Source organism: Chelonoidis abingdonii, chromosome 8 (assembly GCF_003597395.2).
Source record: "Chelonoidis abingdonii isolate Lonesome George chromosome 8, CheloAbing_2.0, whole genome shotgun sequence".
NCBI lineage: Eukaryota > Metazoa > Chordata > Testudines > Testudinidae > Chelonoidis > Chelonoidis abingdonii.
Genome location: NC_133776.1, coordinates 11562669 through 11575542, shown reverse-complemented (window position 1 = coordinate 11575542; position 12874 = coordinate 11562669). Strand labels below are relative to the sequence as shown.

General features: G+C 45.1%; 1 protein-coding gene across 1 annotated transcript in view; it reads left to right on the top strand.

Moving 5' to 3' along the window:
• USP13 (ubiquitin specific peptidase 13) overlaps window positions 1–12874 on the top strand; it is a 100222-nt gene that overhangs the window by 53845 nt on the left and 33503 nt on the right. The window contains exons 7-10 of the mRNA XM_032783664.2: window positions 1804–1898; window positions 4711–4898; window positions 7491–7562; window positions 7810–7903. Of these exons, the coding sequence (XP_032639555.1) occupies window positions 1804–1898; window positions 4711–4898; window positions 7491–7562; window positions 7810–7903 (449 nt within the window). The remainder of the gene's footprint in view (window positions 1–1803; window positions 1899–4710; window positions 4899–7490; window positions 7563–7809; window positions 7904–12874) is intronic.

The window sequence follows — 12874 nt, the reverse complement described above, 5'->3', positions numbered from 1 at the left end:
CGAACGTGCACGCGGCGCGCACACACCTAACTGGAATGGATATGAGCAACACATCTCGAAGAACAACAGTTACAAAGGTGAGTAACCGTCTTATTTGAACCTAGGTCTCCCACCTCCCAAGTTTTGTCTGATCAAGGAATATTGGTCCAATGTTCTTACTAGTTTTTTAGTAGTTATCCTATTCAGTCTAGCTTTAGTCATTGCTGAGCAGTTCTTTAGGGGGGTTGATTGGAGCTTTATACATTAAAACTAATATTTTTACTATGGGTATTCTCTAAGTAAAATGAAGATTGCTTGCCATGTGTGTAAAAAGCACATTTTGGCATTTTAAGTGTAAATTCTCTCTGTCACACATTCTCACATTGGTATCCTGCAATCAATTATTTTGAGAACTAATGCAGTCTTATGATCAGGCTCATGCAACTTTTACCAGTATGATGTATAGGTTTATATAAATCTGGCATTCCATAATAGCGTAGCATACCTTAGGCGTATCATATCAGTCCCAAGGCTGATATCCAACAATCCTCATTCAGCAGGAAACTAAAATAACAACCCTGAAATGCAGGTTGGAAGGTTTTATTTCTATTATGGGAGATATTTTACAGATCTATTTATAAGAAGTTCTATGAACCAGATGTGATCTATGCAGTTAAGGATAGGAATTTTGTTGGCAGACATTTAAGTAACATAGGTCTCACTAAACCTGGAAGTATCTAAGATATTTCTGTGGCCCCCGCATTATCTCACAGTCTTACAGATTTATAGATTCAAAGCCAAAAGGGACCGCTATGATCATCTAGTGTCTGACCTCCTGTATAGCACAGGCCAGAGCATGTCCCCAGAATAAATCCTAGAGCATATCTTGTAGAAAAACATCCAGTCTTGAGTTAAAAATTGTCAGTGATGGAGCCACCATGACCCATAGTAAGTTGTTCTTATATGTATCCTCATTGACACTCTTGTGAGGTAGGGCACTGCTATTTTACACACAGAGAATGGAGTGATTAAGTGACTTGCACAAGTCCACACAGGGAGTCTGTAGCAGAGCTGGGACTTGAACCTGGGTTTTCTGCATGTTAGGCTAGTACCCTAACCCCTGGACAGTCATTCTTTTCTTAAATATAATGCTGATTTTCTGAGGCCCTCTTGGGTTACTATTACTAAAATGTTTACCTTTGTTTGTCATTGGATGGATTTCTCTGTTCTCCTCGATCATTCCTGCACCACAACAGGAGTAAGGGCAAAGATGTTCTCCTTGTGCCTTTAGCAGCAATTGATGACCGATGAAATATCATTAGTAGTCAATCAACTGTTGATGTCCATAGTTCTAGTGCCTCTGTCTGTATCTAATATCTGCACATGCATATATACAGGTTCACAAAGTTTCAAATGATCACATAATTTGAAAAGAATCTCTATGTTGAAAATGTAGATTTGCTGCATAACTGATGTTTGTGTGTGGTTTTGTTTCTTGCATTTAGTACACCTCACATGTTTGTATTGCTTTTCTTTGGAAATGACAGTAAACTTTTTTATTTTTTTAGGAAACTTTAAATTCGGTGAAACTATAAACTTTGTTTTAAGAGCATTTAATAATGCAGTTGTATTGTGGAGGGTAAGATACCTTCTAACCTGTATAACTCTGTATATACTTTTGCAGGTCATACATAAATGTTGGTACTATCAATAGCCCAGTCTGTAAAGGTAGTACCACTCTTAGAATGTTTTGTTGCCATTCCTAAATAAAGCCAATAGGTAACATCCTTTGCATCATCACTTTTGCTTCTCTCTGTTTTGTAGATGTCTATTCTTTTGATGAAGAGGAGGCAGTTTTAGATCCACATATAGCAAAACACTTGGCACACTTTGGGATTGATATGCTCCAGATGCATGTGGTAGGAAACTCATCTTTTATTTAGAGTCTCTCACATACTTCTAACTAGAAAAAAATAAATTATCAGTGGAAAATAAAATATGATTCCTAAAGCTAACTGCCTGAGATTGTAATGATTGTATTTAGCTTGGTGAAGAATACTGTCAGCTACTGCATGTTGATTCTCTAGGCTCTAAATCAGTATGGGTATGTCTGCACTGCATTGTTAACTCAGATCTTTGGGGTCCAGGCTTGTGGACTCAGTGTTCCCAAGTCTGCACTTGAACACTCACACTGCATTTTAAACCTAGGTTTACAATTAGTGGACCTGGGTCTCTCAGCCATAGAATCATAGGACCGGAGAGCACCTCAAGAGGTCATCTAGTCCAGTCTCCTGCACTCACAGCAAGACTAAGTATTACCTAGACTATCCCTGATGGGTGTTTGTCTAACCTGCTCTTAAAAATCTCCAATGATGAAGATTCCACAGCTTCCTTAGGCAATTTATTCCAGTGCTTAACCACCCTGACAGGAAGTTTTTCCTAATGTCCAACCTAAACCACCCTTGCTGCAATTTAAGCCCATTGCTTCTCATCCTTTCCTCAGAAGTTAAGAACATTTTTTCCCCTCCATGTTGTAACAACCTTTTGTATACTTAAAAACTTTATCATGTCCCCTCTGTCTTCTCTTCTACAGACTAAACAATCACAATTTTTTCAATCTTCCCTCATTGGTCATGTTTTGTAGACTTTTAATCATTTTTTTGCTCTTCTCTGGATTTTCTCCAATTTGTCCACACCTTTCCTTGAAATGCGGCTCCCAGAACTAACCCTAACCCAGAACTGGACACAGTACTCCAGTTAGGGTGTAATCAGCATGGAGTAGAGTGGAAGAATTGTTTCTTGTGTCTTGGTTACAACATTCCTGCTAATACATCCCAGAATGACATTTGCTTTTTTTGCAACAAAGATCGACTCTGACCCCCAGATCCCATTCTGCATCACTCCTTCCTAGGCACTCTTTTCCCATTATGTATGTGTTTACAGTTGCTGGAACTGGGTCTGTCAGACATTCTAATGTGTCCATGATGCATTTAAACAGACCTGACTTGGATCTGCAGCTTGAGCTGCGTACACTGCAAAATTACAGGGCTTGGACCCAAATCACAGCAGGACTCAGTCTTGGAACCAATCCCATAGCAGGGTTTTAGAACCCTAGTCAGATTGATTTGTGTGTGGACAGAAATGGGGGGTTGAATTCAAACCTGGGTCACAGCTGAGGCTTAGTGTGCTATGTAGACATATCCCCTATGGTTTCTGGAGCTGAAAATTGCCTTCCAATAGAATTCCTTCCTTATCTGGAGTTTATATGCTTAACTTTCAGAGGTTAGTGTGTCACTGCTCACAAAGATAAGAAAATCCTCTAAATAAAAGAGAGAAGAATATTGAGGTTTTTTAATTATGATGAGTAATGTTTTTAATTTCACAAATTAAAAAACCTGTTGCACATTTAAACGTAAGATAAAAAGTCAAAATCCACCAAAGATAAGTGGAGCAAGTAGCTAAGGCTCAAATCAAAAAATAATTAAAGGCACAGTTTGGTCAAATTTGGCCCCAAATTTAGGTTTTTTGTGTATGTGTATGTACAAATGTATATTTACCTTCAGCCTTGGAGGCAGTACTGTATAGCCTAAAGGATAGAGCACTAGATTGGGACTTGGGAGAATTACATTCTATTCTTGGCTTTCTACTAACTTGCTGGGTGACCTGGGCAAGTCACTTCCCATCTCTGTGCCTCACTTTCCCTATATGTAAAATGGGGATAATGATACCTACCTCTTTGTAAAGCACTTAAAGCTCCATGAATGAAAAGTGCTATATAAGAGGTAGGTGGTATTATTATTATTTATTACTTATTATTTATTTGCAACCTGAGCATTGCAGTCTTGTGTCAGTGAATGAGAACCTGAAAATGAAATGGGTATGAAGTTGACTGGTCAGATTCACTTTTGTTCATAGTCTGTTTTCATTGTCTGAGCTGACAGAAAGCAAACAATAAACTGCAAAAATAACAGTAAAAAGTTAAATTTCACTTTTGAAAAATTCTCTCAGTTCTAATTATCAAAATATGCTGTTAATATTGATGTGGAAACTAGTTTATTTTAATAATCACTTTTAGTAATGGAAAATGCCTATTTTACTGAGGAAGCATGAAAATTTTGATTTCAGTGAGACCTGGATTTCACCCAGTGACAAAACTACCATTGACTTTAGTGGGTCCAGAATTTTACCCCTTGCCTTCAGACCTGCCAGTAGAATGCCTAACACACTGGTGATCTACTGCTATTAATATATTATGGTGTTGTGAATGGTGGCTGCAAATGTAGAGACACCATAGCTGTGAGCAGGAGAACCTTCACCACCACCGAGGTCTCTCTCATTTGAGCTAAAGGCAGAAGTGAAAAGTGAGCTGGTATGGTACGGTCCAGCATACTGGACCGGCTTTCCGAGGCCAGCGATTTAAAGGGCAACCTGAGCATTGCAGTCTTGTGTCAGTTAAGTTACTTTCACCCCTGGCTAAAGGAGCACTCTTTTAGCTGGGACTGAGGAGCAGGCAGTTATATTCACTGGGACCAGCCTCTAGAGGAAGAGATGTCCACACTTAGCCAGTTTATTGCAATAGCAAGAAGCTGTTGGTGTTTTGATTTTGAACTTTTTTACTTTCATTTTGAGTTGGGTTCTTCTGTTTTATAACGTGGTCAGCTAAGTTGGTTTATAATTAATGCATCATAATTGCAGATATATTTAAAAAAAATCGAACTCATTTGCATTCAGACAGAGAACGGCCTAAGAGATAACAACATAAAGCCAAGAGTCTCTGAGTGGGAAGTGATTCAGGAATCTGGTGTGAAGCTAAAGCCCATGTATGGCCCAGGATACACTGGCATGAAGAACCTGGGAAATAGCTGCTACCTCAGTGCTGTCCTGCAGGCCATTTTCAGCATCCCAGAGTTTCAGCGAGCGTAAGTAATTCTCAGCAGTGCTTTGTGCAGGCTCTGATGTCACAAATCTATTATTTATGTAATCCATATGGTATTTCAGGGTGTAACTCTTATTGTAAATGGCTGTCTTCCAGCCAATTCAATGGCTTGACAGAGAGTGTTTGCAGACTAGGGAGGAGGAGATCCAGAACTCCTACAGCTTTTGAAGTCAAAATCCCTTTTGACTTCCTTGAAGTAGGATTGATCCCAGGCTCATAAACTTCAGCACATAGTTTCTGAACTGGTATCTATTTATCTGTGGTACTTGAATGGCTCCCATCTTCCTAGTACCAAAGGGCTTTACCATGTTTAATATATTCATTCTCTCAGCACCCTTCGCTCACAAAGAAGTGCTGTTCTCCCCATTTTGCAGCTAGGGAACTTAGGCACAGGGGCTTCCTGAGGCTAAGTGACTTGCTCAGGATCACAGAGGAAGCCTGTGGCAAAACAGGGAATTGAACATAGGTCTCCTAAGTCCTATGCTAGTGCTTTAACCACTGGACTATCTTTCTTTTAGAGGTACAGTAGTATAACTATGTCAGGCATGTGTTTTTGTCCCCCAATATAATTAGATCAATACAACCCCTAGTGTGGAAGCAGTTACGCCATTATAAAAGTGCATTATACGGATATAACTTATTTCCTTTCCTGCACGAGAGTAAGGCTACGTCTACACTGCACTTTTGTCAGTAAAATTTTTGTTGCACACCCCTGACCAACAAAATACACACCCCTGACCAACAAAAGTTTTACCAACGAAAAGTGCCGGTGTGGACAGCGCTTTGACAGTGAGAGATGCTCACCCTCCGACAAAGCTACTGCCCCTCATTGGAGGTGGTTTTATTTTGTCGCTGGGAGAGCTCTCTCCTGAAAACAAAGAGCGGCTACACTATGTACCTTACTGTGGTACTGCTGTAGTGGCACAGCTGTGCCGCTGTATGGTGCTCAGTGTAGACATAGCCTAAGCTATACTAGTGTAAGCACATTTATACCAGTATAACTGTGTCCACACTAGGAATATTATACCAGTATAACTACATCAATATTTAAACCTGTACAAAATTGTGTGTAGACAAGGCTTAAAAGAGAGATGCATATTGCCAGCCAAAGCTTGCTCTTGATAAAAATCTCAGCTTTGCGAGTGAGTTGTTTGTTTAGTTACTTTCCTCTGCTGAGTGAGAAACAAATGTTGTTGTTTTCAGTTCATTTAGGATATTTCTCTTCCTTATTTTATATCTGAGTTTTTCTTGACAGTCAAAGATGAACACTCAGCACTCCCAGGTAAACAACTGTTTATAGTTGTTTTGGAGAATTGCACATAGCTGAAAATAAAACTCAGCATGTTCCTTTATATCCCAACAGAAGTAGTGTATGTCTTGAAAGTGACACTCTCAGATCTTGGACATCTTCCTAGATTTTCATGTAGCACTTGCCTTCTGGAAAAGAAGGCGGGAGGAGTGTGGAATTTGTTTTTATTTATTTACTTATCCGTATGGAGTGGTGTCTGCAGATTCATTAACTCCTTCACTGCAGCACCCTTGTGCCAACTTCCCTGACTCAATTTTCAATGTAATATCCGGACTGATCTTGCCAAGTGCGGCTACTTTCAGCAGCATGATTGTTGGACCTGTCTGGAGTGTTTGGCATCACTGATATAGTGAAGATTTTTAATGACGGAAGACGTACCAGGCTTAACTTGGACATATTCTTTCAATGTAACCCTACCTCCCTGGAAGATCTTCGTTGTGTTCTGATAAAAACTGCTTGCCAAGCACTGCACACTGTGGCAGCACTGAATAGACTAACATACTCTTCAATGCCTGTTGAAAAGGCACAAATTAGTCCTATCTCTCTCTTTGAAACTGGGCATCAGAAACTTGTTTTCAGACTGCAGACCTTACCATTTGTATGATGTATATCCAGAATTCACTTAAAGAGCCATTGATTAGGAGCCAGGAACTTATTAGTTCTAATCCTGACTGTGCACATGGGCAAATCACTTATTGCCTCATAGAGGTTACTTATCTCATAGAGATGTTGTGAGACTTAATTAGTGAACATCCATGCAGTACGGTACTCTGATGAGAGTAAGTGCTACTGTTTGTAAGTTTGCTGTCTACCTATCCATGGTGTTTATATGACTCCCATCGCTGTATTTGAGGGCCTCACAATCTTTAATGTATTTATCCTCACAACACCTTGTGATGTTGTACAATGCTACCATTTTACAGATGGAGACCTGAGATACAGAGAGACTAAGCAACTCTCTCAAAGTCACACAGGAGGTCAGTGGCAGAGAAGGAAATAGAATCCAGATCTCCCAACTCCCAGTCTAACACTCTAACCATGGATCTATCTTTTCCCTCCAGTTAGGAGCTTCTAGAGCAGTGGGAGATTGTTTGTTTGCATTGTGGTGGTGGCTTAAGCTTGTCACTACAGAACTCTCCCAAGACATGAAGCTTACTTAAGTATCACTGCAGAACAACCTGCTAGGGTATCCAGGCGTCTTAGCAAAGGATCCAGATAAACTCACCTATAATTTTTGACCATTTCTCTTTTATTCTCACTGCCTAGGTATGTGGGAAACCTTCCGAGAATATTCGACTACTCGCCTCTAGATCCAACACAAGATTTCAACACGCAGATGTAAGTGCCAGGTTCCTATTATTAAGCATATTGAGCCAAGGATGCTACGACAAACTATCTGTAAATAGTAGAAGAGCATCTTGACATGGGTTGGGGAGAAGGACAGAGGAGGAAGAATTGTAGATATATGTTCCAGCCTAGCTAATTGCAGACCGTAAAGAGGTTTCAAGGACTTAAAGTTACTGTCAGTTTCTTTGCTCCAAACCTTTGTCTTTCTGTTTCTTTTTCTTCCCCCTTCTCCCTACAGGGCTAAATTAGGACACGGGCTCCTTTCGGGCCAGTACTCTAAACCACCAATGAAATCTGAGCTTATTGAACAGGTGATGAAGGAAGAACACAAGGTATTTGCCTGAGCATTCTCAGCCTGATAACTAGGTAAAAGTGACACCCTGAGAAAAGGGAACAGGTGCTGGCTACTGGAGAGCGTGGTGGTGCAGTTGATCCCATGCAGCATGTTTAGCAAGGTATAATGTGCAAGATTCCCCTCAGGAATCTATTAGTCAGCAGCTATTTGTGCAAAGTTTTAAAGGGACCAGTTTTTTTGCTAATAGGGAATTCTGCTGCTCCAGCTGTGCCATGAACTCTTGTGCACATATGTAAAGGGACAACAGAAGGCTATTTTAGAGAGCCCTAAATATTTGGGATTGAACTCTTCAATCTGGCTAAAGCGCAAAATGAAGGATAATGACCCAAAGGGCCTGATCCTGTCACTGGTGAAATCCAGGGCAAAACTCCTGTTGATGTCAGTGGCATCGGGATAGGTTCCAGTATGGAGAACAGAAGAATATTTAATGGTGCAGGAGACTTTTGTCTCTGTAGGACTGACTTCTTTATTGTAAATAATGCAATTTTTGGCTTCTATTTCATAATTCACCATTTCTGATTAGCAATGGACCAGCCTAGGAGGTGGCGTTGAGATCCCTTTCTAATCTGGAGTTAAGGGTGTAATTCATATCTGATGGTGTGGAAAACTTGTCGGATCACAAAAAGTCAGCTGTCTCTAACCTGGAAACACAAGAGTAAAAGTGGGTTTTGATACCCTCCATCCTGCTGCCACTGTAGTTTCAAGGAGGTACAATTGTGGCCCATGTCTATTTTATGACATAACTCATTTACGGTAAGAAGCGCTGACAGCTGCTTTGTGTGGAGTGGAGATCAGTTTGGGTCTAAAATAAAGGCAGTCATAGAGAGGCACAGTGTATTATGGTCAAACATCTGTAATAGACACATAAGGAAAGGGGAGAGAGAGATTTTTTTCCCCTATCCTGTCTCGTATAGGATCTCATCCATCCATAATAATGAGCACTCGTAGTGTGGAACTGACCTTTTATTGCAAACAGTAGAGCCATATATGGGCAGTAATTTTGCAGTAGCGAGACATTTTGTAGTTCCTGAAAGTCCAATATTGTCCTTGTCTCTAATCTCTGGTTTGCTGTTGCATCTTTCCTTTGTGGCATGAACATTAGATCTTTTTCTAATGCTGCATAAACCATTGCTCCTTTTTCAGTTTGCTTATCAGAGCCAGCTAAGGCTGGTATTGCTGCATCCGCCTACCTCCATATTAACTTATCTGCACACTCTTCTCTTTAAACACTGAGTGCCTTACGCTTTTATTTACACAACAGTCAAGCAACCTATCAAGCTTGCTGTATATCCTACTATCCCTTGATCCTTATCACATCAGTCATTTCTGAACATGACATACTAGGCTCAATTCTTGGATGCTGTCTGGTCCCTAGTAATTAAGGGATGCCAGCTAATCTCCTACCTCCTCTTGCACAGGTGCTCAAGGGAATGTTTACGGGAGCTGGTGAGGTGGAGGAGGGAGAATGACTTTGGGGACATCATTTGCTATGGGACAAGGAGTGCAGTTGCCACCTCTCCCCCCCCCCCCGAATCTTGTTACAACCCCTGCCCCCCTCAACTTTGGACAGAGTCTTTATGAAAGCAAATCTCGCCCCCCACCCCCCCGGTGAATTTTTCTGAAATGATGCCCATGTTTGGGAAAATCAGGTTTCTTGGCCCAAGCTATGAGGGGGTAGGTTGAACCCCCAAACTGTGGGAATTGCCTATTTACTTTCTGATGGTTACGTTATTTTACTTTCTTGTTACAAACACCCACAGGGATTCATAGAATCATGGATTTTAAGACCAGAAGCCGACTTCCTGCATAACACAGGCCATAGACTTTTATCCAGGGTGGGCCCTGGCTGGCTGTCGTGGTTATTTTCTCCTGAATCATTCCACCAGTTTACACTTTATTAGCAGCCAAGGAGGAATCCAGGATGGGGTTCCATCAGCAGTTATTCCCAGGGCAGCCTCTGGCAGCTTGCCAGCCTTCCCCCTTTCCTCCAAGGGTGGTGCTCCCAGCAGGAGTGAGGAAGCCCTTTGTGAGTGGTGTGGACTTGCAAAATGCGGCATTGCATGCTGTGTTCTAAGGAGGGAGCCCAAGAGAGGAAGTTTGGATTTAAATCTCAGCTTTCCCAGGGCTCAGTTCGGGGCGTGAAGTTGTGAGGCTCTTGGTTGGGGCCCATTACAACGTACGGTGTCTGGGGAAGGAGGGTGCTAGGCACATGTTTGGGGCTCCAGCTCCGTTCCATGTTAAGCGCCATGTTCTCTTGCGTTATGCAGCAGCGTTGTTTTTGCGGCCCCTCATTGGCCACTGGGCAGAGATGTTCCTCTCCTCTCTAGGAGCCTCTCCACAATAAATTGGGGCTAGGATCATTGGGGCATATCTCACCTAGTCTGTTTCTTGCCACTGCAGGGGCTTCAGGCATTGGTGGCACCTTGATCTCTCCTGTATTCAGCCTGCAGCTCACAGAAGTTTAATCTAACTAGTCCAGGGGTCAGCAACCTATGGCACGGCATGCAAGCCAATTTTTAATGGCATGCGGCTGCCTGCTGGGACTCCGCGTGCCATTAAAAATCCTGCCGACGTGGCAAGCCGCAGGATCCGCGGTCCCAGGTCGGAGTGCCGGCCTGAGCGCAGCAAGCAACTGCCCCCTCCCCCGCCTTCCCCTAGAACTCTGCCACCGTGGACGCAGCGATCTGGGGGCTGGGGCTAGGCGCTCCCGCGGGGCAGCGTTTGGCTCTGTGGGGAGGGGAAGACTCATCCTCGCTCATCCAGAGCCTTGTTGCCGCGCGCACCCCGCTCTGAGGGGCTGGGCGGAGGAGGGCTGCGCGCGCGGGGGCAGCAGCGGCAGGGATCCGGATGAGCGAGGAGCCTCATGGTAAGGAGACCGGCAAGGGGGTTGGGTAAGGGGTGGGGGCAGTCAGGGGACAGGGAGCAGGGTGGGTTGGATTGGGGGAGTGGTATACTAGGGGCTGGTTAGGGGCGGGAGTCTCTGGAGGGGGCAGTCAGGGAGTAGGGGGGTTGAATGGGGCATGGGAGTCCCGGGGTCTGTTTGGGGGGTGGATAGGGGTCAGGGCAGTCGGGACAGGGAGCAAAGAGGGTCCTGGGGGGCAGTTAGAGTGTGGGTGGGGTCTATGGAGGGGATGGTCAGAGACAAGGACCTGGGGGGTTTGGATGAGTCGGGAGTTCTGGGGGGACTGTCAGGAAGGTAGGGGTGTGGAGAGGGATTGGGGCAGGCAGAGAGTAGGGTGGGGGTTATATGGGTCTTCAGGGGGCGGGGAGCGGTTTAATAGGCAGGGAGTCCAGGGGGTCTGTCTGGGTGTGGGGTGTGGATAAGGGTTGGGCAGTCAGGGGACAGGTAGGGGTAGGGCCTAAGGGGGGGCAGTCAGAGGGATAAGGGGCAGGGAGGCTTAAAATAGGGGGTGGGGTCACCAGGAGGGGGTAGTCCGGGACAAGGAGCGGGAGGGGAAGGTTTGGGGGTTCTACAGGAGGGGGGCAAGTCCACCCAGCCCTCTGTCCCGAACCTGACCCCCCCCAACACACCCACCAGCCCTCTGCCCTGACACACCCACACACACAACAACAACACACACACACCAGCCCCGCCCTGAGTCCTGCAACCCCCCACAGACCCCCAGGCCCCTGCCCCTGAAGCCTATACCGCCCAGCCCTCTGTTTGACTCTTCACGCCCCCTCATAGACCCCATCCCTGACGGCATCCACCACACATGCCCAGTTCTTTTACCATGAATTCCTGCGCCCCCTCACATGCCCCCACACCTCTGCCCTGATCTACACCCCCAGACCCGCAACTCCCCACTCCCACCCTGAGCCAGCAAACTGGAGCCCCTGCACCCCAGCTCACATTCCACCACTGCACCCCCACACAACATGGAGCTGCCCAAGTAAGGTGACCCCAAATGCAAATCTCCTGCCCCAACCATGAGTCCCTCCCTTCATTCTAGCTCCTGAACAGACCCTTCAACTCCAGCCCTGTGCTCGGTCCATCCACTCTTACTCAGTGCAAAGAGAGGAAGAGACAGGCTCAGAACCAGGGAGAAGGCAGATACCAACACTGTATTGGGCAGGGCCCGGGACCCGACCAGAGACTGGCACATGGGCTGAGCGGGTCTGACAGCCGGATCCGGCTGGGCAGGAGCCGGAGGATGGAACCCCTGAGCGGCAGTGGGCTGAGTTTCGGGGCCACCAAGCCACACAGGGCTGCCAGACCCTTCCCAGCTGGGGGTCCACGGCGCAGGCCACTCAGCCCACTGCTGCCTAGGTGAACAGAACCCCAGACCAGCAGCGGACTGAGTGGTGTGGGCGTAAGATCCAACATTTTAAATTTCATTTTAAATGAAAGCTCTTAAAACCATTTTGAAACCTTTGTTTATTTACGATACAGGCACTAGTTTAGTTATAATAAATATAGACTTTGGTAGAGAGAGAAACCCTTCTAAAAAAACATTAAAATGTATTACTGGCACGCGAAACACTAAATAGAGTTTATAAATGAAGACTCTGGCACACCACTTCTGAAAGGTTGGCCGACCCCTGAAACTAGTCATATGGGACCATAGATGCTGACTACGTGGGTGCCCTACAGGGCTGCAGAAGCCCATGGGAAATTAAGTGGGATGGCTCCCTGAACCACCAGCAGCCAAGCTCACCCTTTCCCCGCCCCAACCGATCCTCCCCTGAGCACACCACATCCCTGCCCTACCTCTCAGCACTTCATGCCCGGACTGCGCCAAAGCTGTTTTGGCAGCAATCAGCATAGTCCGGGAGGGATGGGAAGGAGCAGGAAATGTGGTGCGCTCCAGGAGGAGGCAGGGAAGAGGTGGGGGCCAGGGTGGGGATTTGGAGAAGGGGTGGACTAGGGACCAGAGAGGGGGCGGAGTTGGGTGGGATTTTTGGGGAAGGGGTTGGAAATGGGGGGCGGGGCAAGGGGTGGAGAGGC